This window comes from Amphiprion ocellaris, chromosome 23 (genome assembly GCF_022539595.1).
Source record: "Amphiprion ocellaris isolate individual 3 ecotype Okinawa chromosome 23, ASM2253959v1, whole genome shotgun sequence".
Lineage (NCBI taxonomy): Eukaryota > Metazoa > Chordata > Actinopteri > Pomacentridae > Amphiprion > Amphiprion ocellaris.
In genome coordinates this window covers 5,166,929-5,193,042 of record NC_072788.1, presented here as the reverse complement: position 1 = coordinate 5,193,042, position 26,114 = coordinate 5,166,929, and the positions used below count along the sequence as shown (strand labels likewise).

Sequence of the window (26,114 nt, the reverse complement as noted above, 5' to 3'; positions counted from 1 at the left end):
GGGGACTATTTTGATAGTCACTGATCTCCTAAAAGCTGATACAGTCGCCAAATAGGTGATGATTCACCATCTCTATGGGCCCCACAAACAGCAACCATCATCCTGTAAACACCCTGCTGAGTCACTCTGCTGTGTAAAGTACCTTCAACTGACACCCAAAGTAGAATTACATCAACAAGTAATGGTACAGCCCCCTGTATGTGTCAGTAACTTTTCATTATAGCAGAGAAACTAATGCGGCAAAGGCCTATTCATGTCTGGAGATGTAACAAAAGGAGAATGTGGATGATGTAATGATCTGCTAAATGCTAAAAATGGCAATAATAGCTGAACCTCTCTTTAAATTCAAAATTAGGATTGCTTAAAATAGCTGGAGACAAATTTAACACTCCTGTGACGGCTGAATCTTCCGTGGTTTTGTTTTTCCTAGAAGAAGTCATCCTGAACTAGATACTAAATATTAATAATGAGATTCACATTACATCTTGGTTAGTTGTTTTCTTTTGCTTGCTGTGAATTTGAAAAGAAAGAAAACTGTTGCGAAAAAGTGTATACCAAACAATGAAAAGTCCTTTATTGCCATCAGAACATGAGTGAGAAAACCAGAGACAAAATCTGACAGAGTGAGGAGTCGACTGTACAACCAGACACACACAAACACACACTCGCGCATACAAAGCAGCCTTTCAACAGGACGTGAGGGCTACAGATACATAAGGGGAATACAGTACTCACACAATGAGGTATAAAGGTAAACGCAAACACACCAGATAGGGCTTTGTCCTCCACTCACACACATGCAACTGAACCGAGGTACAAATACTCATACAAGTGCTCGTTCGCGCTCTAAAAACACAACATACAGGTGAGCAGAAATGTATAACAGCAGCATCTGGGTCATCTCGATTCAACCACGCTCCCATTCATCTGTCTCTCAAAACCTTTGGTCATGTGGACGCTTGCTTGTCATGCACAATGTTGCCCGTTGTAATCGAATACTTTGTGAGACTTTGAAACTTGTGAGCAAAGGAATGGGGTCCCTTCCTGACTCGTATCCACTGAGTCTGGGGCAGATGAGTGGAGAAAGGAGGAGGGAAATGCCGTTTCAATCACAAATAAAAGTTTTCCTCTCTTCAAGGTGAGAGTTTCTACGTTAGTTGGACATTCAACGTGTACATTAGCAGCAGTGAATGAAACAATGGCTTTGTAAGTCAGATTAATAACACCCTTTCCTCATGCACAGGACAGGCACCACCTACTACTCAGTAACTAAATGCCATGCAAGTTAGAAAAATAGACTGCAAACTCACAAGACAAGAGAAATCAAAGTTCGTCTCCACAGAAGAGGTTGATTTCACTTCAATTTTTTATTTCATGTTTTCTAAGATGTGGAAATAGCAACAAAAAAAACTTGAGAGCGGTAACCAAGACAACAGTAACAACATGAGCAGAGAGCCACTGAGGTTTTCACCTCTTAACTCCGTATGCCAACTTTAAACCGCCAGGTTTCGAGACAGACACCTCGCTTTGTTTTCCTTTTTTCGGTCCTCTACCTTTTTTGTTTTTTTTTGCGCCACGCGGGCGACCACGCGCCTCGACGCACCTGGTGTGTACGGCCTCGTGTGTGTACCTGTGTGTCATGTGGCTCTCATGTCATTTGAAGCTGTCCCAATCCCACAGTTCTGCAGTCTCCAGGCCCCCTCCTCCCCCACTAGCAGCATCCGTCCCCAGAAAAAAAAGGTGGTCGCCCTCGTGTGCATCCAGAGCTGCACGCTGCAAGTGGTTTGTCAAGACACTAGTGTGGCTGGAAGCTAGCACCGCCGCCCCCTCCGACGCCGAGAAAGAGGCACGGTTTAGTTCTCTTTAAGTGTAAATCTAGAGTTCAAGTCTGCCGTCCGTCAGTCTGGTCTCAGCCCGTCCACCCCGGACCCTCGAAAGACCAAGCACAGGCAAGAGGAGGAACCACCACATCGCGTGACACCCCTCAGGCCAGTTGATAAATAGAGATGCCTCACTGTGTGAACCCGCCCAGGGCTACATTTTGTCACATCACCCCCTCCCCAGTTTTGTTTTGTGGTTGCCAAATATCTCACACAAACACACACATACGCGCACATACACGCACGCACTGACCCCAACGCCGTCCAATTCTACGCGGAATGAGGACAAGCGCCTTGAATTTCGTGTTTGGCACCAGACTTGTTTTTCCTCACGTTGGCCAGCCACTCCCTCCGTTTCTGTATCCTCCTTTCACTCATCACTCCCTCACAGGTCTGTTCTCTCCTTCAAACCAAGAACCAAAAAAACCCCAACAGAAACAACCCGGAAGAACGCTTCTCTCGCTCTCTCTTGCTTTTCTTCCTCTCAGGAAACAAAAACAAACTTAATGGAAAAACTCAAGTTTTTTTTTTATTTGTTTTTTTTTTCAAATTCAAGGCACAATGTCTATCAATATTCCAATCTGTCTGTCTGTCTTCACTCCCAGGTTCAGTGTGCGAACGTCACGTCATGTAAGCTATTGGACTGTCTGCTCATACGTCGCTCCCTACAGCTTCACATCTCTCTTTCTGTACTTTAACACTGTTAAGAGACGGGTCTGTTTTGGTTGAGAGAGCGACCGCCAAGTCCAAACCAGTGATAAACAATGAACAAAATAAACATTAACAAAAAAAACAAAAAAGACAAATAAAGACAACCGTTTCAAAAACAACAAAAAAAGTCTCGTCCTGTTTCTTGTGTTTCAGTATTTTTAAAAATCAAGTCATATCCACCAGCTCTTTTTTGGCAAGCTAGTTGTTTTTTTTAAATAAGCACTAAGTACTGATAGATAGGATAGCATACACCGTTAACGTGTGTTTTTAAGTAGATGCGTTTGTCGTTTTTTTGTACTTTTTCACTCTCATAGTATGAATTCAGGTATTTTGTCAGGTACTTTTCACTCATCTGTTTAAGGTTTAAGTTAATGCAAGCAGGGACAGAGTTTGCCATGAAGTCTTGCTCTAGACTTGGGTTCGCGAGGGGCGGGGCCGTCTCTTTATGAGACCCCGTTGACCAGGGTCAGGGTCTCGCTGGCCGAGGTCATGCTCTTGCTTGGGGAACGCTTGGAGGGCGTTCGCTCGTCCTTCTTGGCACTGGTGCCGTTCTCCTGTGGGTACGAAACGTGGGGAAAAAGTAAAAAGATCATCATCCAATAATCTGATGTCAGCAGAACTAAATGAGAGCGGGTGTTTCTGCCTGTACCTGGGGTTCAGGGCCAGTGTGGTTTTCCTTCTGGGGCAGGTTCTGTCTGCTCTGGGACTCAGCACGGGATATGTAGTCAGCAACCGTCACTGGAAACATCGAGATCTTTCAGCTACAACGCATACTGGAGGCTATATTGATTCCAAAGTGGGGGTGGGGGGGAAGGGGGGGGGATATTTAACTAGTAAAACACATCCACTCACCACTCTCACCTGGCTGCCTGTCACGGCTGGCTGAACCTTCCTCTGGGCGGTTGCCACGGTTACGGCGGCGGCGGCTTCGGTTGCGGCGCTGAGGTCGGGCTTCTTCATCTGACAGTCGAATTAGAAAATATGGATTACTGTGTTCTGAGTTTCTTCGAATTTAATTTGGGAGATTAACATTTGCTGCGAACAATGACAACGATTTCTAAAGAAGGGAACACTGAAGCTCTCACCCAGTCCGTTCTCGCTGGGGCCCGCCTGGCTGTCTGACTCTCCAGCGGCATCCATCACGCTCGGCTCCTGGTCGTTGCGGCGGCGTCTGGATCGTCTGCGGCGGTCTCCCATGCCTTCGCTGATGTCTGCGTCAGCCAGCTCGCCCTCGCCCTCCAGCAGGGAGTATGGGTTACTGTCTGGGTCCCTCAGCACTGGAGGTGTCGCAAAAAAAATTAAATAAATAAATAAATAAATAAATAAATAAATAAATATTGCAGCTCCAATTTTTTCTCCCATTAATTTCCTTTGGTTCCAACATTCAGACTGCAGATGTCTGTCTAATGCTTACTTTAATTATAAAGATAATGGGTGGTGGCTTAAAGGTATTTCAGTACTCTAATCTCTCTCTCACTCAGACAAGACGTCCTTAATTTACATGTAAGAGGACCAAATCACCGGCCTGCTGCTTCTTAGAACATCTTTAGCAGCACCTTTTTCAGGCATTTTAACATTTATGAAGGTAATTTATTTCATAATTATTGAATTAAAATTACAGATATTACAGCCACTGAGTTGTCACTACATTCTGACTGGTCAGAATGATTATACAAGAAACCCGTAACGTCACTAAATGCTCAGAACAACAAAGATATCTACAGTTCAGTTTGGACTGGTCAAAATAATACAGGAATATCTGGCCTGAAATTGTTGTGAACGACGCTGCACATGTGAAGCATTAGATATTGACTCAGCAAAGCATTTGAATAGAGTTAGCACAAGTCATGGTGGTTACTGTGCTGGGAAAGATCATTAGAAAATGCAGTGAAACAGGAAAAGTCCATCAAAAAGGAGTTTGTGGAGAATGAGAGCTTCGTTCATTAGAGGCTTGTGGTCGAAATGTACAAAAACGTAGGCCTCAGGCTGGTCTGACATGATAAAAGTGTTTGTCGTATGCGGATACAGTTATGGTGCTACATTATGTTTTCAAAGCAAGCCATCCACACCCTGGCAGGTATCTGTCATTTCACCTAATCAACAATCTAAATCAAGAAATTACATATACTGTATATAACTATTACATTTTGACATATCTACATCATCATTCAGACTAAACTGAATTATCAGAACAATGTAGAGACTTTGAATTGAGGGAAATTAGAGATATCTTGAATTAGAAGGATGACTAGTCAGAAATAAACTGCAGATATCTGAAAGTGGAATTACAACTAGTCAAAATTCATGTCTGTATCTGCAATGCATCTTTTGTATGATTCTATGCAGGCAATTGTACTGGCAGGAAAAAGCACTTTTCCTATGACTACTTAGAAAAGCTACCCGAGCTGATGGAGTTGGAGGGCTTGGATCCTGGCCCTCCACGGCCTCGTCCTGAGTTGGAGCCTCGGCCCCTGCCACCTCGTCGGGAGCCCCTCTCGTCGTTGCCTATGCCGCGGGGCCTCTGGTCTCGGTCGTTAACATCCTCCGACTCAGAAGCATTGGACAGTTCAGAGTTTGTGCCTGCATCAAGCGGAGACAAATAATTATATAAGTATGTGACGTTTTGAATTACAAACACATCACGTCAAAGCAACGTTTCAGGTCCTTCATTCTCACCATATCCAGAGTACTGGCTGTTGGAGGCCCTGCGTCCTCTGCCGCGGCCCCCGTAGGTACGAGAAGTGTGGAGTGAGTTGCTGCTTTCGTCTGTCAGGTAGCCTTTCTCCCGGTCGACTCCGGGGCCCCCGGTTCGGCTCGGGGGTGCACGGTAGCCAACGCCGATCTGACGGAGCTGCTCATCGATCTGGAGACGCTCAAGACGCAGCTGCTCCACTTCCTACAGGACGGAGAAACAACTGTGGGTAGTGTGTCACTGAAATTTTCAGCACATTTCAGCAATGGTTCCCTCTTTACACCATGATTCCCCATGATGTCCACCTGCTATTAAATGGAAAATATGGCAGATGAACACATCTTAAAGTAGAATGCATGGTAAAACAAAAACTACTAGTTAACAAAATTAAAACATGACAAAATGAGCCATGAATGGGACACATACACTACCAGTGAAAAGTTTGGACACACCTTATTCAATGGTTTTTATTTATTTGTACTATTTTCTACATTGTAGATTAATACTGAATATTAACATGTTTTTGTTTACAACATAATTCCATATGTATTCTTTTATAGTTTTGATGTCTTCAGTATTAATCTACAATGTACAAAGTCATTAAATAAAAACCATTCAATGAGAAGGTGTGTCCAAACTTTTCACTGGTAGTGTACCTTGCTAAATCTGTGGCTATCACAATGTAGTGTAGGTTTTTTTTTCTCCAGTAGTGAGAGAAACTAGATCATGCCATCTAGAATGACACAGCGATCTGGCTTTTTTTTTTACCCTGACAAAATAATGCATTGTGTGAAAACTCTTGTGTACGAGATATACATAAATAACTGAGCTTAAAAGCAGTACTACAATAACTTTTACTAAATCAGACTTTTTTTTTTCTCAATTTCAATTTGGCTGACTGATCAACTCCAGTGGTTTCACAACAGGCATTTTTCGTGGGATCAAGCTCTAGTCCTAAAACTCCTGTGGTTCTGGTCTGCTCCTGTTCTTATTAGAGAGCCTATCACTCTACCACTAAGTGGCAGTAATGTGTAAAGTTCAGTGCTCCAAAGACTGGGAGCATTGTGAATCAGCGCCCACTTCATGTCTCCTGGAACACCTACCAGTTTTTAACACATCGACTGTGATTGGCTACCTGGGTTAAGCATTATTTGTAGTGGTCAAGGTTAGGATAAGCAGCTGCATCTGTGACAAGACTTATTACTCTGCTGCTATCTTTTGGACCAAACCCCTGCTGAATTTAAGATGAAGAACAGCCAGAGTAGTTTTACAGTTAGAAAACAGCAGGCACAGGTGAGTAGATGTGGTACCACACTGTTTAAATGGAAACTGTCTGTCACTTTTTAATCTCCTTGGACAAAGGCAAAATTAATAATGCATTGTGTAGCATAAGGGTAGCTGAAAGAGCTTCAAAGTCTGTTCAGTCTCAAATGCAAGAATGATTTTTTTTAAAAAAGACCCCTTAATTGAGAGTATCCCAATTCCACATTTTGTCCAGAGCCATCCTTATAGACGAGGGGAGTGGGCAATGGTGTCTAGTGACAGCAGTGCACTGACAGCAGTTTCCATGGCGGTTTAATGGTGGGTGATTTGGAAGAGGGGGGTCTCACTTCGCAACGTGACAGCTGTCTCCACCAATGACAGCTGAACCTCAAGAGATGTGTGAAGGAAGTAAGGCGGGGTGGGGGGTGGTGGTGAGGGGGGTCAGATGTTATTTTTGAAAGCTGAGGGTCCAGATAGCCGGTAATCTATACTCCAGCATACCCTTCACCCCATCCCAGAGAGAGGGGGCTATTTATAAAAGCACATGAGGTAAGGACAAAATGAGGTGCTCTCAGCAGCTTTCCTCATGTGGTGTTGAGCGGGCGGGAGGCAGGTGACCAATATGAAACGACCCTGCGCATACGCCCACTCCATCATCCAAAAGCATCCCGCCTCTGTTCTGCTAATTACATAAAGGAACGGTGCTTCTAAGAAACATATTTCTTCTCCGACTGAGTGCACACATGTACGGCTTCACAGAAGTCATGTTACGAGTGTACAGGTTTCTTTTGAGGAGCTTCTTGAGCGACAGAAATAGACAGGAAAGGTCAGTGCTGCCATCTATTGGTGGAAATAAAAGATCGACTGACCTGGAGATAGGACACGTGGTACTCCAGCAGAGCCTGAGCGTTGCTGATGTTCTCCTTGGTTCCTACAAACACGAAAGGAACCATGCCCTGATAAAGCACAAAGAAAAGGAAAATAAGAGTTGAGTGTCCTTTTTTGGGGGTGAAGTAGATATTCAATCACTGTTAGGGCAATATTTTCCACTAAGCAACAGTTCAGACCTTGAAGAAAATTCAGCGGTGATTTAAATACCACTTTTGGAATAATTGTAAGCATAAAAATTACATGAAGCACACTCAACAGAAACACACCACCCCATCAGAGAAAACAGACAGCTAAGTGCCCACACACCCACTACAACTGGCATATGCTGAGCAGTGGGTTGTGTATGTGTTGGAAGCAATGAAAAACTGCTAGTGACAAAACAAGACAAAGCGGCAGAATGGAACAGAGTCAAAACAGACAGCACATGGGACGTTTACACTCTGCTGCAGTTAAGTAGCTTTGCTTTTTGGAAAGCGGAGGGGACGGGTTATATCGGGAGGGGGACTGGGAGCCCGGTCGAACGGTCCATTCACCTCTTTGCTGCTGGCAGTGTCGTCCCTGCCAGCCCCCTGCCTGCCTACCTCCTCCCGGGGAAGTTTTTTGTCGTTGTCTCCCTCAATCCTGACACGGACCACGCCCGACTTGTCCACGATCTCCTGGATGACTTTGCCGTTCTTGCCGATGACTTTGCCTGCACGAGATTGAAAGACGGGGGAAATCAAGGGAGAAAGAATGTCATAATGAGGGAGCGTGTGCGTAGTTATGAGGTATAAGCTACGGTGATGAAGTAACATGTTGTCACCGGCAAAATGAGCCGGCTTTGGAATGTGATGCTGCTCACTCACCTACAAGGTTCCTGGGTACCTGAAAGTAGTCTTCTTTAAATTCAAGATACTCTCTAGCCTGCTTCACTGCCTCTGGCGTCTGTAACACAAACATTAGAATGAATTACATTACAGTATCTAACCACATATTGAAACAAGAACACACCCATTAAACACAACAGGCTCATTTAGTGGCGTACCTCTCCATAGATCCTGAATGTGCAGCTTTCCTCCTCCAACTCGATAGCTGTGACACCAGGCACCTTCCTTGCTTGCTGAATGTTGGCACCATGGGAGCCGATGGCGAGGCCCATCAAGTCCTCCCTGACTCTCACCTCTTCTTGATATGCTGATGCTAACTGCTTACTTGTCTGGGAGGGTAAAACACATAGATGTTTAGTGTGAAAATACGTAAGCGAAGCCCAAATTGATAGCTGGGTTTGACAGGGTGTGTATACGTGTATATCAGAAGAGCCGGTGTACCTCCAGATGTTTGGTAGCCTCTTCGTTACGGGACATAAGCATTAGCTTGGTACGGATGCTGCGGAAATGCATGTCACTCAGAAGAGTCGCACGCTTTACTGTGGTTTCATTTGTAGACTGTGAAGATAACAAAAAGGGATTAGGAAAAGATTTCAGAATCACTTCAAAACACAATGATTAGACTTAGATTATCATCAGTGGGTTAGTCCGTGTTCGTGAATAATGAGCAAGTCTTTGGAGTCTTCAGTGCAGAGATTTGTCACTGTATTTGTTTTGTCTTAAAAATAACATCTAAAAAAACACTGGTAGAGGACACCAAATATGTAGCAAGATTTCGATTTACATCTGTGCAGAAATCCCAGACATGCGGTTTTACATTTTTGTATGAGAGCTAAAAGTGCTTCTTTATATCATTTCCTCTATATAGGGCCATTAACTTGTTCATCAAGAGCCACCAGGCTGAGGAGTGCATTCAGAGTACTAACCAGAACAATGAGTTCGTGTGTTTGGGCACTGTAGAAGATGCAGTTGGCTCCGATAGCTTTCCTGAAGTCTTTGTGAATGTTGTCATTTGCACAGCTGTCGATAAGAAAACAATTCACAGGAGAGTCAACTTCGTTATTCATCTGGCAGCACTGGAATGTTCTAACAATCCTGCTTGCTGAGACAACTTGTGATGTGAGAACTTGACATGAAAAGAAAGGTGTCGCATGGCAATTATAATTTATATTAAAGCAAAAAAAAAATAAATAAATGATATCATGTGGAGCTTAACAATGCAAGACTCACATGTCCCTCAGGTCTTCTGGGATGGGGATGGGGACCTTGTGGAAGGAATTTCTAGAGGAAGGGCTGTTGGGGTTGAGAGGCCTGATGCGCTCTGATGTGACAATCTCGTTGTATGTGGCATCGCATGCCGCATATTCAATCACATAAAACTGAAAACGGCAGAAAAGACACAGGTTTTTAATAATGTAGCTAGGAAAATGTGAGGCAAAGATATAAACAGGGCTGAACTGCTGTATTTAACCTGTATAGAAATTCGAAATCTGCCGTGACGGTAAAAATGCATTGGCACCTCTCAGGTTGAAAGAAAAACATTCTATAGTTTATTTTATCTAATCAATAAAACTACCCTCTTTTCACTCAATTTCACAGAAAGCATGAGAGGAAATCAAGAGGGTGTGCCAGACTAAGATGTGGAGAAAGATAAAAAATGCAGACCAAGGAGGAGGAGAACCGTGAGAGAGTGCACCAGTGAGATGAACGCTGCACACTCCATGCTCAAAGGACAGAGTTAAAGCCATCCGTCATTGCTAGACATTCCTGCAGGCTCTTATCAGTCTGCCCCAAATAACAACACCACACCAGCAGTGACTCCCTTGGCACAGTAGCACTGCAAAGCTGTCCTTTCCATATCCCACTGACCCACTATTCAACCTGCGGCTCGCGCTGACGATTTAGAGTCAGTTGCTGGTTGAAAATATCTGAAAATTTAAATGAAGCCAAGCGTGCCTGTTAGACGGATTCAGGCGCAGATCCACTTTGACACCGCGAGTCAGTGTAAAGGAAAAGCACAGGGTGTAGGGGAAAGGTAATTTGAAGGTACAATGTCAGACCCAATCAGGACACACCGACTCTTTGCGCTCATTACCCAGCAAGACTTACCTTACTACAAGCCTGTACTCACTCTACACACACCATACTGCAGTAAAGCTCAATAAACTGGCGATACAACAGAGCGCTGAGGTAAATTCAAAGATGACTGCTCAGCCTCTATTACTGATTATTAAACACTGATACTCAAAGGAATCTATCCTCCCTGGATCTTATTAGCGACACAAAAATTACCACCCTTTTCAACTAAGAAATTTAGGCCTCAGGCACTAAGATTCAGACACAAGCAATTCAAATTTCCTCACAGCATTTTCAATATATTCAAGCCACTGTGAAGATTAGGCAAATTAGGCCGGATTAAGAAAACAAATGCGTGGTTAAAAAAGTGTTTTTGCAGACAAAAAGACAACAAAGCGGCACCATGTTGTTCTTTGTAATTTAGGGGTGGTGTTTGAATTAACGGTGACAGGCAGATGTGGAGTACACACAGCTGAAAACCCAGATATATTTTCTCAGCTTTATTATATATCAACAGGAAATAAAGTTGGAGTATGTGTTTTGCTCAGCTCCTTATTTAACCTTTCAAAAGACTGGCTTTTAGCAATAACTTACCTCTCCCTTCATCATTCTGACCCGTGCCAGCCACCAGCCACATGGTTCCTGTTCGTTGGCCCTGGAGTAAACCTAAATAGAGACATATCCTGAATAACAGCTGAATCAGACACAAATAAACTATTACACCCATTAACTGTGCTTCCAGCTGTAGTGGAAAGCAAGATGCAGCAACGGTGAAGATGCTCTTGGCTCCATATTAAGAAAGCAAATGGCTATGCCCTGTAATAAATGCAATCCTACCAATCTACTGTCTAGCATTCAGTAAAGTGAACAGGATACACAGTGTGGAACTGTGTGTGGGTTTATACTCTAATGACAATATGGGATGCTAGTGTACAGTTTGTGTAGATACAGTTTTACTCTGAACAAAATGCATGCACTATATTCAATTTCCTCAACAAACAATAACATTTAAGAGCCAATATGGCTACAATAATATCCTGTTCTTATCTGCGGCCCAAAAGCACAAGAATAAAGAAATATAGATTTGTGGCTGTTGCTTAAAAAGCAATAACATAGTTCTAGTTTCCGCTTAGGGTTTTTTTTTTTCATATCATAAAGGCCGCATGGACGTCCAGGAAATGACAGTTCAAAGTCAGTACTAGCCAATAACAATCTGTCTGATGAAGTGTAAAGACACCGAGGCCCTGAGACGTGGAGGTTAGTGAAATTTCAGGTGTATGAGCTGAGTCGGATAGATCCAAAGTGGCAAACCTCACCTCCACCTCCTCTCCTTCACCAATATCCTTGTTGTAGTCGGCTGGAGGAGGCAACCGCACGTCGCTGAAGGGCAACTGTCTCTCTGGCTGCCAGCTACAGCGAGATGAGGGAGACAAAACACAAACACTTGTCAGATTATCAACGATTGCAAGAAACACAATTACATACTGCCGCGTAGCTCAAGCAGCGTAGCTCGAGGTATTTTTCACTCATGTCACACTGGGATTGTAGTGCCATGTATATATTACCCCCTGACTGCTGTGCACCACATTAACAAACATAATAAATATTAAAATTAAAATGGCTCATTAAGTTTGATGAGGAAGTTCAAGAAACTGTCTGGACAGTAAATGACTACGTTAACTGTATGACGTCCTTCAGCATTAAATAAGAACTCTGTTGAATGATTTTCAAAAGGTTAAACTTGAGACTATCACACCGGGCACATAAAACAAAAAAAAAACAAAAACAGCTCTTTAAGTTCATTCAATGTTAATATCTCATAGGATTTTGATTTGAGAGCTTTTTTTCTGTCATTATAAACCAAGAACATGCGTCTCTCATTCACAACCTTATACAACGTGCTACTCCAAAACCTCCATGTGCGCAGGGAAAGTAAAAGGAGAAAGAAGGGGGGAAAAGAACCATCCCAAAAATGACACAGGCCATCATGCTGCCACCCCTCCCACCTCGCATACCTTGTATTACTATTTTTAGGAGGACCCTGATCTACACTTGGAGCCAAGTAGATAAAGAGGGACCAGAGGAATGGGTGAGTGGGGGGTAGTAGAAAAGGACAGTAGGTGGGGCTAGGAGTATAGGAAAGCATGCCACTAGGATGGCAGGACCAGGAGGTAAAAAAACTGCTAGAGACATGTATGGACAGCTGCATGCCAAGCACAGGTGCTGAAGAGGACAATTTTAAATGTCTGGGTAAAGCACAATCCTGGGTCAGTCATCGTAATTCTCAATTACTACAGTTCAAGCTTCATTTTCCCCATATAAGGACTATTTATCATATACAAAGAGAGGTTAACAAAAAGAGCCAACTTACTTGTTTTCAAATACAATTGTGAGTGAGTCTTCGTGGACATCTTTGATATAACCCTAAAAGACAAGCAGAGAGAGGGAATTTTATTTCCATGAATGCACAACAGAAAGACAGGGATGGGGCTGGGACTGTTTGATTTTGCATGTAAACAACACAGACAGCTGGCTTGTAAGCCATGCTAGACCAATACTGTGACTGTTGCTGAAAAAAGAGCATCTAGGGCTTTTTTGGAAGCCAAGACATCACATCGCTGACACAATTCTCTGGCTGTGAATTGTGTGCCGGATAAAGTGACGAGGAACACTGACTCCTCCTGACAGCACAGACAGCCTGGAAATCTCTCTCTCTCACACACACATACAGATACACAAACAGAATTAAAATGCATGAGCCCTCTTTTTGTGTGTATGTTGGAAAACAATAGTTTTACATGAGGAATGTTCAGGAGGGCACATGTGCAGAGAGGGCAGGCGCTCGCTCAATCACTCCAGCCTATACGGACAGATTACGCAATTGCCCAAAGAGGGCTATTAGGAGAAAGATTGCTTGAACATGCCATAAACTTTAACCAACACCCCCAGTGCTAAGCAAAAATGAGACAGGAGGAAAGTGGTGGGTGTGACATGTCTCTCACTGTGACACTACCGTATATGGGACAGAGGGATCAGTCAGTATCTTCAGTTGCAAGCATGCTTGGGGGTTGAAAGTTGGGGTGTGGATTCACCTGCTGGGAAGGTGCTGCCTCCATTTGCACTGGAAGAGCTGGCTAAAGTTTGGGCCAGGATCCGGTTCAATGTGTGTGTAGACATAGTAAGCTTTCTACACCCTGTAGGCAGTTCTCTCTGACAACTACTATGATTGCCCACCTGCTTTTTATTCTAAGGAGTTTCTAGTTAATGGTCAAAGCATGCCTCTGTATCTACATGAACACAAGTTGGAAAAGAAGTCAGCAATGACAACAGGTCTGAGTCGAAAAAGTGCTCATTCCTCATTTTGCAAAGGTCGCATTAGGAGACAGCTGCATGTGCATGTCCTGTCAGGATAAGTATTGCTTCCACCAGGCACTACCAGGTCAAAGGGCAGGAGAGCCCTCTTCTAGTATGACACGACTGGTGGAAAGATGGGACCAAGAGGGGGTCGTGGGCATCTTCACAATGACGACACTTCATCCTTGGGCCAGCAACCACATGGAGGTCCATGTGGTGACCAAGACCTTTTGGACTAAAGGTACCAGCTTTGCAACCCTTCACTTTTGTAAACAGATAAGAGGGATAAAGCAACTTTTCTACACAAGTATTCAAAGTGTTCAGATGTATTTGTTGAGCCTACTTGAAATAAAATACAAAAAACATGGGCAAAAGAGGTTGTATCAATGTAGAGCATTCAGCTGAAGGCAACTTAGTGTGGAAAAGAGTCAGAATTAACAGAAAACATAACAGATGAATCCTTATTTAGACTTTTGTCAGCTTCCTGAGTATGTGCTTGCTGCTGCAAAAAGACAGACTATAAATATGACAAAGTGCCATTTTCCTGACAGGTGCTATATTGCCCTAATAAGTTCATAAATATGGTCCTGATTCATAGTTGAATAGAAAAAACTGGCCGACTGACAGTGACACCAAGGTGAATGAGGTAAATTTAAAATGTAAAATCATTTTACAGTATGTGTCAATCACAAAAGGAGGAAAAAAGCAGTCAAGCTTCTGCCCTATTCTCTCCTGTCAAGGATAAAATATAAACTGGAAAGTGACATTTGGGATGCCACTAACACAGTTATGTGTCCATGTCATCCACAAAATAAGAGCTGTGAGATAACAGTTTAGTGGAAAGTGTTCATTCACGTCAGAGCCAAACTGTCACCCTGTAAAACAGAACAACAGGTGAAGCAGCATGAGGAGAGTAAATATAGGGCCATCACTAAACCGCCATGTGGTTGGCTGACCAGCTGAAAGGTTGAAGACAGAAAAGACAGAGCACATGCAGAAATATACGCATTTCAAGAGAGAAATAAAAATAAGAAATGCCCAGACGGTAGGAGATAAGGGAATTATTTGCCAAATCTTTATGGTGTCTTTTCAGGTCACATAGAAACTGCTCCTCAGTTTTAGCCTAAATCTTAAGATATCCCAGTGTCAGAATCTGCAGCATTCACCAAGACCCAGGACTGTGTGACTAAGAACAGTGACATGTAAGCTCTTTGGTAATAAAATCAGAATGTAGAATTCAATGTTAAGCCATCCAGTTGCCATTTTAGAGTTGTCTAAAACAAGCTGTGACACAGCAGCAACAATGACTTCAAGCCATGTGTCTAGAAATGAAAGTCTGATTTCTTTTAAAAATCAGCCAGAATTGAAACCGAAACAACTGTAGTTCTTTCTCAAGGAAATAAACACAAGATTGAGGTGCAGTGGTGAAGCTGAAACGTGGGTTGAGCTACAAAACACTTATGAAGTATGTGAGCTTTGATGTAGCATCACATCGCACTTGTAAGTGCACAACAGCTGTCTGATTAGCAGCTCGCTCCTGTTTTAAATGCATTTATGGCACATTTCATAACAAAATGATACGTTATGAAAAACACTGTATGCCATTGCAACGCTATGGGAATCTGTTTCCAGTGGTAAAGCCTGTAAACGTATTCACATCTGCTGAAAACGAACAAATACAGGCCATACTTGGTGATGACAAGTGTACCTAGCTTGAGTGCTAGCTACAGCTAGCAGCCCACCCCACAATGGCCAACCCTAATGGAACAGAAAACCATCCCCGTTCGTCAGGACTGGACCTAAGCTAACATTAGCCAAGTAATGGTTGACTAGGGCTGGGCTCGGAAGAAGAACAAACCCCAACAGTTTCTCAAGAAACAAAACTTTGAACTGGGACAACTACAAACTACGACTGTAACCAGGTTACCTTGTAGAAGGCCCCATTCGAGCCGCGAACTTCCACGGCCAGCCCGTCCATACTTGTCGGTAGATCCCCACGGCTGTGCTTGTCTGTGGCGGTTATGACTCCCTGCGAGTCCGGTAGCGTTACCACCCCCAGCTTCGCCGGCCCGTCGCCGCTCTCCGGCCGCTTGTGGATTTCCAGTGTTTCGGGTGGAGGAAGAGGGGCAGAGGTGAAGGGGTTGGGGAGATGGGTGTGATGGTGTCAACTAATGCAACGCAGACGCTGTCTCCAGCAGCCAGCCAGCAGGAATCGTATGTTTTTTTGTCTGAATGTGGGATTCGGTGCTCGCGACCTGAAAGGCACCGCCACGAGCGATGGTGGAGTCTCGACGTGCGCGAGGAGGAGAAGCGAGCTAATGATGCTACGGCAGGAGGATGCTAGCTGATGGATAATTAGCTGGGAGGCTAGCTATCAACACCTTGATCCCGTCAGTTTTCAGAGATGCTAGCGGGCTAGCATTTGATAGCCTGGCTACGTTTTGGTGGTTGTGTGTGTGGCGCAGTCGCCGCGTTGAACAAAAATCACAGAAGTCGTCACCGGGGGCCGTTTCTTCAGTCTGTGGTGCAATTTTCAGCGGCGTTTCGTTCCCCCCACAAAAAAAGCGGTCGTAATGCACAACCACCCGGCGACTCCTTACTCCAACTACCCGTCCCCTCAAACACACGCCGATAGAGTGAATCAGAGAGGGACTGAATGACCTCGAACACCCCACCCCTCCGTACGAAGACCCGCCCACCAGGAAACCCGCATTTTTAATTGGCCATAGACGTCAGCAATCAACTTTGCCTCTCTTTAATTGGTTTAGCAAATAAGGGTTGGTCCAAAAGTGTGACCAATAAAATCCACAGAGTCGCATCCTAACACAATCCATTGGTGTTATTCCTTGTCAATTACGGTTTTACTCAAATTGACTGGCTCCCATATCTAATTTTGCCCACTCATTGATGAGTGAGGACCACCAGCTATTGTGTAAACAGCACTACAGTGAAGTTACTATACATATCATGTACCAAGCAGAAGTTACATCACATGGTAGAAAGACACTAAAAAACAAACAAACAAAAAGATTTAGGGGGTTCCTTTATTTGCTTTTTGATAAATCTTCTCACCATTTGCAGAAACATTTGTGCAGTAGAATAATTAGTGTAGAAGTGTAAAACAGTAAGAGCACACTTAAGTAAGGGTATGGTTACAAAACAGCACAAATGCTACACCAAGAAGACCAGATAGGGAGAAGGGCTGCTGGGAGGAAACAGCTGTGAGAAGCACACATGAGGGGTCAGAGGTCATGGGGGGAAGCCATGCCTTACAAGAGCACTGTGGAACCCCGGATTCCGTATGAATACAGGGAGAAAGGGGTGGCCGTTCATTGCTTTGTAAGTATCCAGGCACAGCTGTTAAAACTATGCACATGTAAGACAAATAACACAATTTATAATACAGACAATAGAGCAAGGCAAATATAGGTGAGTGCTTCTGAATAAACCAGGCATAGAATTTTGTTTTTCTCATGTTCACATAAATTCATGTGGCATATTTGTAATTTGTGATATTAGATTATGCAAATAAAATTCACTCGATTTGAGAGCCCAGCAAAATAGCAAGGCACATCAAGTAATCTCCTCAAATCAACTCTCAAGAGCATATAATAAGAAATCATTGCGATCATTTTTTCACTCACGAGCTACGGTCATCATGCAGAGTGATATCTCCACTCGGCAGCAAAACAGCAAAACAAATCTGGCACAGCAGGACCAAAAAAGGGAGAGAGGAATGTAAAAACTGTATTAACATTTAATAAAGCAAAACAAGACATCTGCATGCAATATCACCTCTGCCTGCGAGTCCAACAGGCTCTAGTACAGCTTGTTACTTCTCCTGCAAGCACCAGCCAAGCGACTGTCTGAGCCAAGGGTAAGAAAATATCAGATTTAAAATGATGTTGAGGACTGGCATCAAAACAGACACTTCCTCTATTCTAAAAATGACTCTTGTAATGAAACATCACTGCTGATAAACAGCTTAATGTCTGTTGAAGAAAACTGAGGGATAAACATAGAAGAAAGAGACTCAGAGTTTTGTTTCCAATAGGGATTAATATCACCTCACGTTTATGGTGTTCTTAAAGAGCTCTTTCATCCACTTAGTTGATTAAAGAACACTCTTTTGGTTCTACTTTTTAATTTTCCTATGGGACAGTAATAACTTACATATCAGGACCCAGATGATTTGGATTAAGAAAATGCAGAAAGTTCAGAATACAATAACTTTTAACAGTTCTGGGTGAGTTCTAATTGTCAGAAATCAGTCTCATCTGCAGGCCATGACAGCACATGTTGGGCTTTTTGTGACATTTTTAACATTTACAGTTCATGTTCTTATAGAGATTTGCATTAGATCACCCAACCTCAGAACTGGCACAACTCGGGAAATGGAGTTTCAGTTAGTCATGAATTTCATTCACACTTCAGAGAATGTTTGAAGCATGGCTGCTACATGTCTGACCCCCTCTCAGTTACTTATGACATATTTCCAACCCCTTGATAATAACACGAGACCCTTGTTTTGAGTGTTGAGACAGAATGTCTGAAGCTCTGGTGGATGAATAAGGTACTAGCATTGTTATACGTGTGGAACTAAAAGGAGAAGCGGCTGATTTGCGAAGACTGTTTTAAATCAACAGTTCTTATTATACGATTTGATTTCTGTAGTTTATTTATGTAGTTACCATAGATTAAACTAGTATTCTCTTTCATTCAATTCAATGTAAAATGTGTTTTGATGTTGTTTTTTTCAGTTCTATTGTTTTGTACTTGTTTTATAAAGTGTGATGAGTTGAAGTGTGCCGAATTTAAAAAATCTTAAATAAGATTTTGCAGAATTTCATTTACAATTTAAACAAACACAGCAAAAATGACTACAATCTTGAATTATGGAGGAAATGTTAACTCATCATGCAGAGAATAAGCGTTACACACTGATTCAGTGCAAGGTGATGCATTGGCCACGAAAACTAAACTGAATCACATCTTCCCATCAGTGTCCTCTTAGTGTGACAAATGTTCCTCTGCTGAAAGGTTGCTAACCTATCTTTTTGGTTTTGTGCAGTTTTAGACTGCAATTTTGGAATGGCTCTCAAAAAAACATCTCTCCAGACACTGAGCCCAATCACAACCTGGCAATCTGAAAACGCTCTGCAGGGACTTTTAAACTTTCATCCATTGTGAAGATTGCTCTGCACCGAGGAATAGTGGCTGCTAAAAAATTCTTCTTCTGACCTGGAAATGCACCTCTACTCCCAGTTTTGCACGCTGATTCAAGATGTTATCTGTTATACAAATGGAAGGACTGCATCAGAACAAACACTAAACAGAGAGACACACACAAAGTAAATTTGAGAGAATAGTGGTGCTTTTCCTGAGACACCGTAGCATCAACCCCCAAAAAACAAGATTTGTAACACAATAGTAATGTAAATGTAAGTTTTACCTGCAGTCCTCCTTTATTTTGTCTCTAGGTTTGGGTCTTCAGTTTTAGTCTATATATTTTTCATATAGCATGCCATTGTAAATGTAAAAGTGTAAATAAAATAAAATATACATCACATATTTTTATAATTAATTTCAATTCCGATTCTGCTGTTGTTAAAGAGTAATTTTCCTCATCATCAAAATCTATATAATCTTTAAGAATTTTCCCTTTGCGCGCTCCCGCGAACGTCACGTGGTTTGACAGGAGGCGGTAGCTCATGTGGCTGTTTCGTCCACGTGGTCGAGTCGACCAATAGGAAGTCTTGCAGCAGAAGCGCGCAACTTGAAACAGGAAGTACACATTTCGTTTTCACGTCGTCGTGTTAGAAAAGCTTCAAAAATCCCAAAACTTGTTAGTTGTTTGGTTACTAAGGAGCACAACTCAGTGGAAAATGTCCGCTGGCCCCGAAACAACAAATGTATCGTCGCTTGGGAAGGGAGACGGTTTGCATCAACAGGGTAAGAAAAAAATGCACATTTACGCCGTTGCTGTATAGAAAATTGACATAGTGCGTAAATATTACATTGTACTATCCTTTAACGTAAGTAATACAATGTTTTGTAGTTAAATATGACACAAGGGTGAATGTGAAAGAAGCTATACAGTTAGTAGCATTTAATTTAAGTTGTGCTTTTATTCCTAAATATCTTTACAATGATGTAGTTATAAATGTACCGTATTTACTGTCCTTCCGCTTAGTTCTCGCCTCCTTCCCGCTGTGTGACATGACAGAAGAAGATCTGACCCAGAACCCTCAGTTCTGTAAACTCCTGGCCACCCTGGCACAACATGTGGACAAAACCGGACTCACTGTCCAACTGAAAACTGAGCTGGACAAGGTATGAGTGGTTTCCTTCTGCATTTTCGAGCAGTGAAGCTTTTCACTTTGCAGCTAAAAAGAAATAAAATAAAAGTTGGACCGAAGAGCTACAGTATGAAATGAGTACACCCTTGTGCAATATCAGTTATATACCAAATTCAAAATTGGATGACTTTACAGTAATTGCAATATTTCTAAGTCAACAAGAGGAGAATTTTCTCTTAAAAATAGACAAAAAGAAATACTTAAGACAGAGCATATTGAAAGTACAGGTCCTGAAGCTGTGTCTATCTGTGTGTCTGCATCATGGCTCCACATTGCAAAGAATGTAATTGCCAGCGCAAAAATCTCGTTATGTGACCCGACAATGATGGAAAAGGAATAAAGGGAGATCTATGACCAACTGAAATCAATGGAAACAGTGGCAGCAGTAATCAGGAGGTCCAGAATGAAGCATAGTATCAATAATCGGAGTTGCAGTCCTCCTAAAATGCTGCAAACAATGTGCTGCTTACACAATCTAGTTCTCAAAAACAGATGGGCAGGTGCTTTAGTCTTGGCACAGGGGGTATCATTGGAAACTAGAGTTTCTATGACAGCTCATACCTTATAAGAGGCATGCATAACATCAGTCTTTATGAATGGTGTCTAAGAAAAACACTGTTGATTGCTCTTTGGAACAAAACTGCTTCTTTAAGCTGTGTCAGATTACAGGAAAAGAAGTAAGTGAATGTTGGGAGCACGTTCTCTGGCCAAATGAGACCAAGATAAATGTTTTCGATTGGAATAGACTCCAGCATGGTTGGCATTAATCTGGCCAGGACTATCACAGTGAATGCATAGTCCTGACAGTGAAGCATGGAGGTAGTAGTGTTATATTATGGGGCTGCATAAGTGCAAAAGTTGTTAGAGAGATAACATTTATATAATTGTAACATGAATGCCTGTGGATATACCAAAATACTGTCTGACAAGATGACTGTCAGTCTGCAGAAGCTTGGCAGAAGTGGAATATTTCAGTATTATAATGATGCAAAGCATGCTGCCAAAATCACACCAGAGTTTCTAAATATGAAAACAGTAAAAACTGTGACCTGGACAAGTGTGTTGTCTGACTTGAATTCAATACAACAAACTGGCTATATTTTGAAGTGAAAGGTAGAGCAACACAAATCTTCCAGCAGGATGGTATTGGAAAAAAAAGTTTTTTCAAGAATTACAGAACATTTCTCTAGACATTTATGGCTTTGCTGTCATGGTGAACAGGTCTAAAGCTAGCCTCAAAAATAGAAGTAGACATACCAATATTGAAAAGGTAAAAGATTTGAATTTCAGAAATGAAATGTGTACTGATTTAATTATCTGTTCATTTATTTATTTGCATTGTATTCTAACTGGAACCTGAATTATTAGCATAGCAAACCTAAACAATACCTTACTGCTCAACTAATTAGTAATATGATTGCTGTAATGTGATTGAGCTATTTGACATTTAAGTGATATTGCACATATTGCTGTATGCTGCATAATTTTGTTGATTTTACAGCTTGGTCATTGATTTTTAACTACTGAGTAAATCACGTATGACTTACTGACCTCTGCTGGTGACTGGTGAGAACTGCAACAGCATGACAGTACCGCTTGAAGAGGTCAGACTTTGTAAGGTTTTGTGTATTTAAGGAAGCTAACACATCTGGCTGCTTTTCTTCAGGCTGAACAGAAGCTGCAGAGCCAGAGGAGTCACTGGCTGCGCTCTGAGATTCTCCACAGAGGGCTGCAGGAGATGATCCAGGACCACTGTGTCAAGAAGCGTCACGCTATTGTACCCCCTGACCAGAGCATGGTACATTTCACAAACTTATTTGTATAGCACACAAAAGCACAAACAACACATGTTATAATCTGGTCTTTAAAAGTGCAATAGCCTACTTTTTTTTTTAGCACATTTCTTGGTCTAAATTGCAGCTAAAGGCCACAGTTCCTCACTACATTTACCATATATTGGTTAATTGTAGTGTTTGAATTTATTGGAATGCCATTTGATGATAATAAGTGATGTAAAATGTGCTTTCTTTGGCTGTAGTTCTATGAGACGATGCAGAAGTGTCTGCTGGTGGCTCAGTGTGTCAGACAGCTGGATCCCAGTGACACCACAAACCAGGACCAGCCGTCTGTACTGGGTTTGACTCCCCAACACTTGACGGAGCTCATTCCATCAGAGAAGGTGAGCGATAAGAATACAGTCCATCCAAATACATAGTTAAACCTATTTGTGGATGTGCTTTTTCTCTGTTTTTATAGTCTAAATCAGTAAAACATGTATGGAAAATATGTTTTCAAGAAACCAAATTTGATTATCACTGCAAACCACATCAATTTTCCCAATACTTATGATATATTTGTCTTTACCAGAATGTGCAGAGAATGAGAAGGAGTCTACCCCAGCAACTGGAGAAACATCTCAAGGAAAAGTGTCTGAGCCTCCTCTCGTACTATCAGCCTGAATGGGGTATAGTTGCTGAAAGCTGATGGGACTTATGTGTTTACATCTTGTTCTCTTTCAGAAGATTCACATCACTTTGATGTTCTGCATTGACACACAATGACCAGTGTGTTGTTTTGTCATCTTCTCTAGAGAATGAGAGTGAGGGTCTGAAGACCATCAAGTTGTCTCATCTGTCTGCCCTGCTGGACAAAGAGAAGAAAAGAGCAGAAAGTCTGAAGGAGACTTGTCGGGAAAACACAGTTCTTTTGCAAAGACAGACCCAGCTCTACCTCTCTGTAAGTACTCCTATGAATGTGTTTAGTGGGGCTGAATGATTTGAAGGAACTTGCAATTTGTCTGACAGTCAGTGCGATTTGATTAGTGATTTAATTTTTAAAAAGTCAACCTTCTGTTCAATATTTACTGTGTAAAGGATTTTAAATAATCTAATAGAGCATTAATGCATAAGAGACCATTAAAGCTGTGATTGGGCAACATAAATGAGTGAAACCATTGACATGAAAACTTAAACCAGAAGTCTGAAGAATATGTGCTGCAAAATGTACAAGGTATGACTATTAAATCATGAAACCACAGTGTGCATGCTTGAACCACACAGTAAACATTAATCAGTAGACAAGCATGAACAACCCCTGCTCGAATTCAATAAAGCTGAATTGCTGTATAAGTGTGATTATTTAATAGCCACGCCTCATATATGCTAAATTTCAGCTTTTTTTGATTTGCTGCGTGCATTGTTTCAAATTGTTTGATTTGAAACTGAACAATTATTCATCTCTAGTGTTTAATTAACTAAGGAAAACTCATTTCTCATTTTTTTCTGCCACATATCTTGTAATTTTGAATCTTTTGAAGACATATACTTGCTTGGACTTGCTTTCAAACTCCAGTACTTCAATGTTTTGGTGCCTAAAAGGTGTAAATGTGTTCCGTCTAATTTGTCACTGCAATATTTTACTGTCTTCCCTCCTCTCTTTTCCCATCCAGGAGCTGACAAAATGCATTCAGCTTCTCCAGTCTCTCATCTTGGACCACAGGCTAAAGATCCAGACAGATTTGGACGGGAAGAAATTAGATTACTTTGAAGGCAAATGTGAATTAGTCTTACAGAAGATAAAGTAAGCAGTTTTCTGTGTTTTACCTGCCTAAATACATATGTTAAGTGATTCTTTTGAAATTTACGGGTGCCCTTGACAGGAAATTTGACATTAAGGGTGCATTAAGCCAGGGCTGTTAATCAGCATTTTCCTTCCCACGGTGACTCAAGGTCGACCACGAGATGTCTAAACCGTCATGTTTTGTTCTTCTTCATTAAAGGACTGAGATGGTGGAAATTCAGCTGGACACGTACACTGTCGACTCAATATCTGCTCATAGAAAAATAAGGCAAGAGAATATTTTTCTCATCTTTTTGATTAATTTCGAGAGAATGCACATTTTGCATAAACTAACAGGCTTTTTCTCGATTGCAGGGAGAAGCTGGAGTGGGAGCTGAAGGCCTGTAAAGCAGAGAAGCAGTCTGTTGAGTTAAAACTGTCCTCCTTTGAGATCTTGGGCAAAGAGTTTGAGTCTCTGGCTGAGGAGTACTGCAGATTACGGCAGGAGATAGAAATGAAAAACTGGGCTCTGAAGGAATTCACCAAGTACAATGAGAAGTAAAGATTCTATCTGAGACTGAGGCCACAGCCGGCATTTTTTCCTTTTCAGTGTGTAATTTGTCAAAATGGCATGCTGGCATTTGAATGTTGGACACAATAAACTACAGTAACTGGTGAGTAGAAGAACTGAAGGCTCCCATTAGAGATCCTGACTTAAGACGTTTAATTCATTTTTCCCTAAAATAGTTGAACCTCCTAAGTCCATTTTAATGAGTATTTCTGTTGTCTTTGTGTCTACTCTGAGTTCAAAGCTTGTTTAGTATTTGTCTTTAACAAGATGCATTTTTACATTCATCTTCTATTCCCATAAGGAAGTGAGAATTACTATATTTATACTAACACTGCAAAATGCTTCTGTCTTAAAATGTTCTTCCTATTTAATCCTTTTCAGTGACTTTAAGCAACTTTTCTTAAAATAAAAGGTGTATTTTCAGCAATTCTCATTCAACAAGTTCATTTTATGTATTGCCATGTGTTGTTCAGGAGAAAATATCTTCAAATAATTGTGACAACGGGTCTGACTACGCTTGTCTGAGCTAATTACAGCTGTGTGAAGGCAATTATATAAGAGGCAGGTATGGACATGTGCACAGCATCCTTCCACATATGATGCAAGAGCATAACACTCATCGACTGGTGTGTTTTATATACTCAGATCTGGTAAGTGCCTCTTCTAAAACACAATTCTGCATTGTTATGATGTCATGTCCCTGTTTCCCCCAAGCGTGTTGTCTTTATCTACAATTGTGTCTGTATTTTCATATTTCTGTGTTGGTTACTTATTATATCATGATGAAAATGAACCTGTTACAGAGCAGAGAGTGTTCTTGGGTCAGAGAAAGAGGTTCAGTGTGAGACATTTGTTAAAAGAAACAAAAAAGGGTTCGTATATGTGCTGCAGGTGGAAGCCAAACAGCTGAGAAAAATGCTGTAAGTATTAAGTGGCATTTCCTTGCAGTTTTCCGAATGAGCCACAAGATGGTAGTATACTATCAATACTGACAGTTATGTCTGCAGGGATTGAATTGAATAATTGATGAAACTCGGTGCACTGGAATTGCAGCTTTGACAGGAGTTTAACACTTTTAAATACAAGCAAGTTAAAAAAAAGGTTTTGTGCTTGAAGCATTTTGTTCAAATTGTCATTGAAAAGGGCATAAGCAGAATAAAACGATGTTTTTTTTTTTTTTTTAAATGAAACCTGCTTTGAAGAGCTGTGTTAATGCAAGACTGACCCAAACTTGCACCTAAAAGAGTAAAACAAAAGCTCATAGTCGACATAGGGTAGCAGCTTAACTTTCCGAGCAGAACAAAGGCACTTTTGATGCAAGCATCTTGTGTGAACATACTCAATTTAAATTATAATTATCTTAGCAGCTTTATCAACTTTTTTTTAAATAGCAGCTGTTCCAGATTTTGGATGAGATCAAAAAGTTTATTCTTACACTATGTGAGTTCTAATGTGCTTCTTCATTGTAATCTTGCTCATATAAGCTACTGATTATTAGTCCTCCATTAATTTGCTTAAAAAAAGACATTGTGCCACTCAAATTTGTGTGTGATGGGCAACCTCTGTTAAAAAAATTGGCTGTGAAATTGATTAAAGCTATTGAATTAGCTGAATTCCAGTTCACATGGCAGAAGAGTGACTCAAAAGTGTGTAGAAATTTTTGCTTTGTAGCTCTTTGTCACTTTCTTGTTATTATAACTTATTATTCTATGTTTAGCATTTTACAACTTGCTGTCCATGCAAATGATTATAAACCCCTTTTTTGTAGTCTTAGGCACGCATTTATTATTAAAACAACGTGTTAAGTGCCAAACAAACCCATTCACCCATTAAATCATCCCCCTGTGAGCCATTAAGCTAATCTAACCATATAAATTAAGCTGCCGTCGGGTC

The 26,114-nt window shown here is 41.6% G+C and overlaps 2 protein-coding genes across 5 annotated transcripts; one reads left to right on the top strand and one right to left on the bottom strand.

Annotated features, from left to right (window-relative positions):
* Positions 1-1,348: 1,348 nt before the first annotated feature.
* Positions 1,349-16,367, bottom strand: fxr2 (FMR1 autosomal homolog 2). 3 transcript variants are annotated; one of them, XM_023261107.3, is made up of 17 exons: positions 15,661-16,367; positions 12,751-12,803; positions 11,696-11,789; positions 10,974-11,045; positions 9,534-9,682; positions 9,230-9,323; positions 8,745-8,861; positions 8,462-8,632; positions 8,283-8,361; positions 7,971-8,128; positions 7,416-7,502; positions 5,268-5,487; positions 4,992-5,171; positions 3,677-3,868; positions 3,444-3,551; positions 3,241-3,329; positions 1,349-3,145 (listed from the first exon to the last, which is right to left on the bottom strand). In XM_023261107.3, exons 1-17 carry the CDS (start codon positions 15,709-15,711, stop codon positions 3,035-3,037), a joined length of 2,025 nt encoding a protein of 674 aa, XP_023116875.1. In that variant the 5' UTR covers positions 15,712-16,367; the 3' UTR covers positions 1,349-3,034. The 3 variants fall into 3 exon arrangements, with proteins under 3 accessions (XP_023116875.1, XP_023116876.1, XP_023116877.1); XM_023261108.3 differs by having other exon boundaries at positions 3,453-3,551; XM_023261109.3 differs by having other exon boundaries at positions 8,019-8,128.
* On the top strand, positions 13,597-24,648 carry haus4 (HAUS augmin-like complex, subunit 4). Of its 2 annotated transcripts, none has more exons than XM_055007843.1 (9): positions 13,597-13,974; positions 19,927-20,066; positions 21,759-21,890; positions 22,131-22,271; positions 22,460-22,556; positions 22,683-22,828; positions 23,541-23,671; positions 23,871-23,939; positions 24,026-24,648. In XM_055007843.1, the coding sequence occupies exons 1-9, from the start codon at positions 13,770-13,772 to the stop codon at positions 24,210-24,212; spliced, it is 1,248 nt and encodes a 415-aa protein (XP_054863818.1). In that variant the 5' UTR covers positions 13,597-13,769; the 3' UTR covers positions 24,213-24,648. The 2 variants fall into 2 exon arrangements, with proteins under 2 accessions (XP_054863818.1, XP_023116914.1); XM_023261146.3 differs by lacking the exon at positions 13,597-13,974 and adding an exon at positions 18,402-19,685.
* Positions 24,649-26,114: the final 1,466 nt, after the last annotated feature.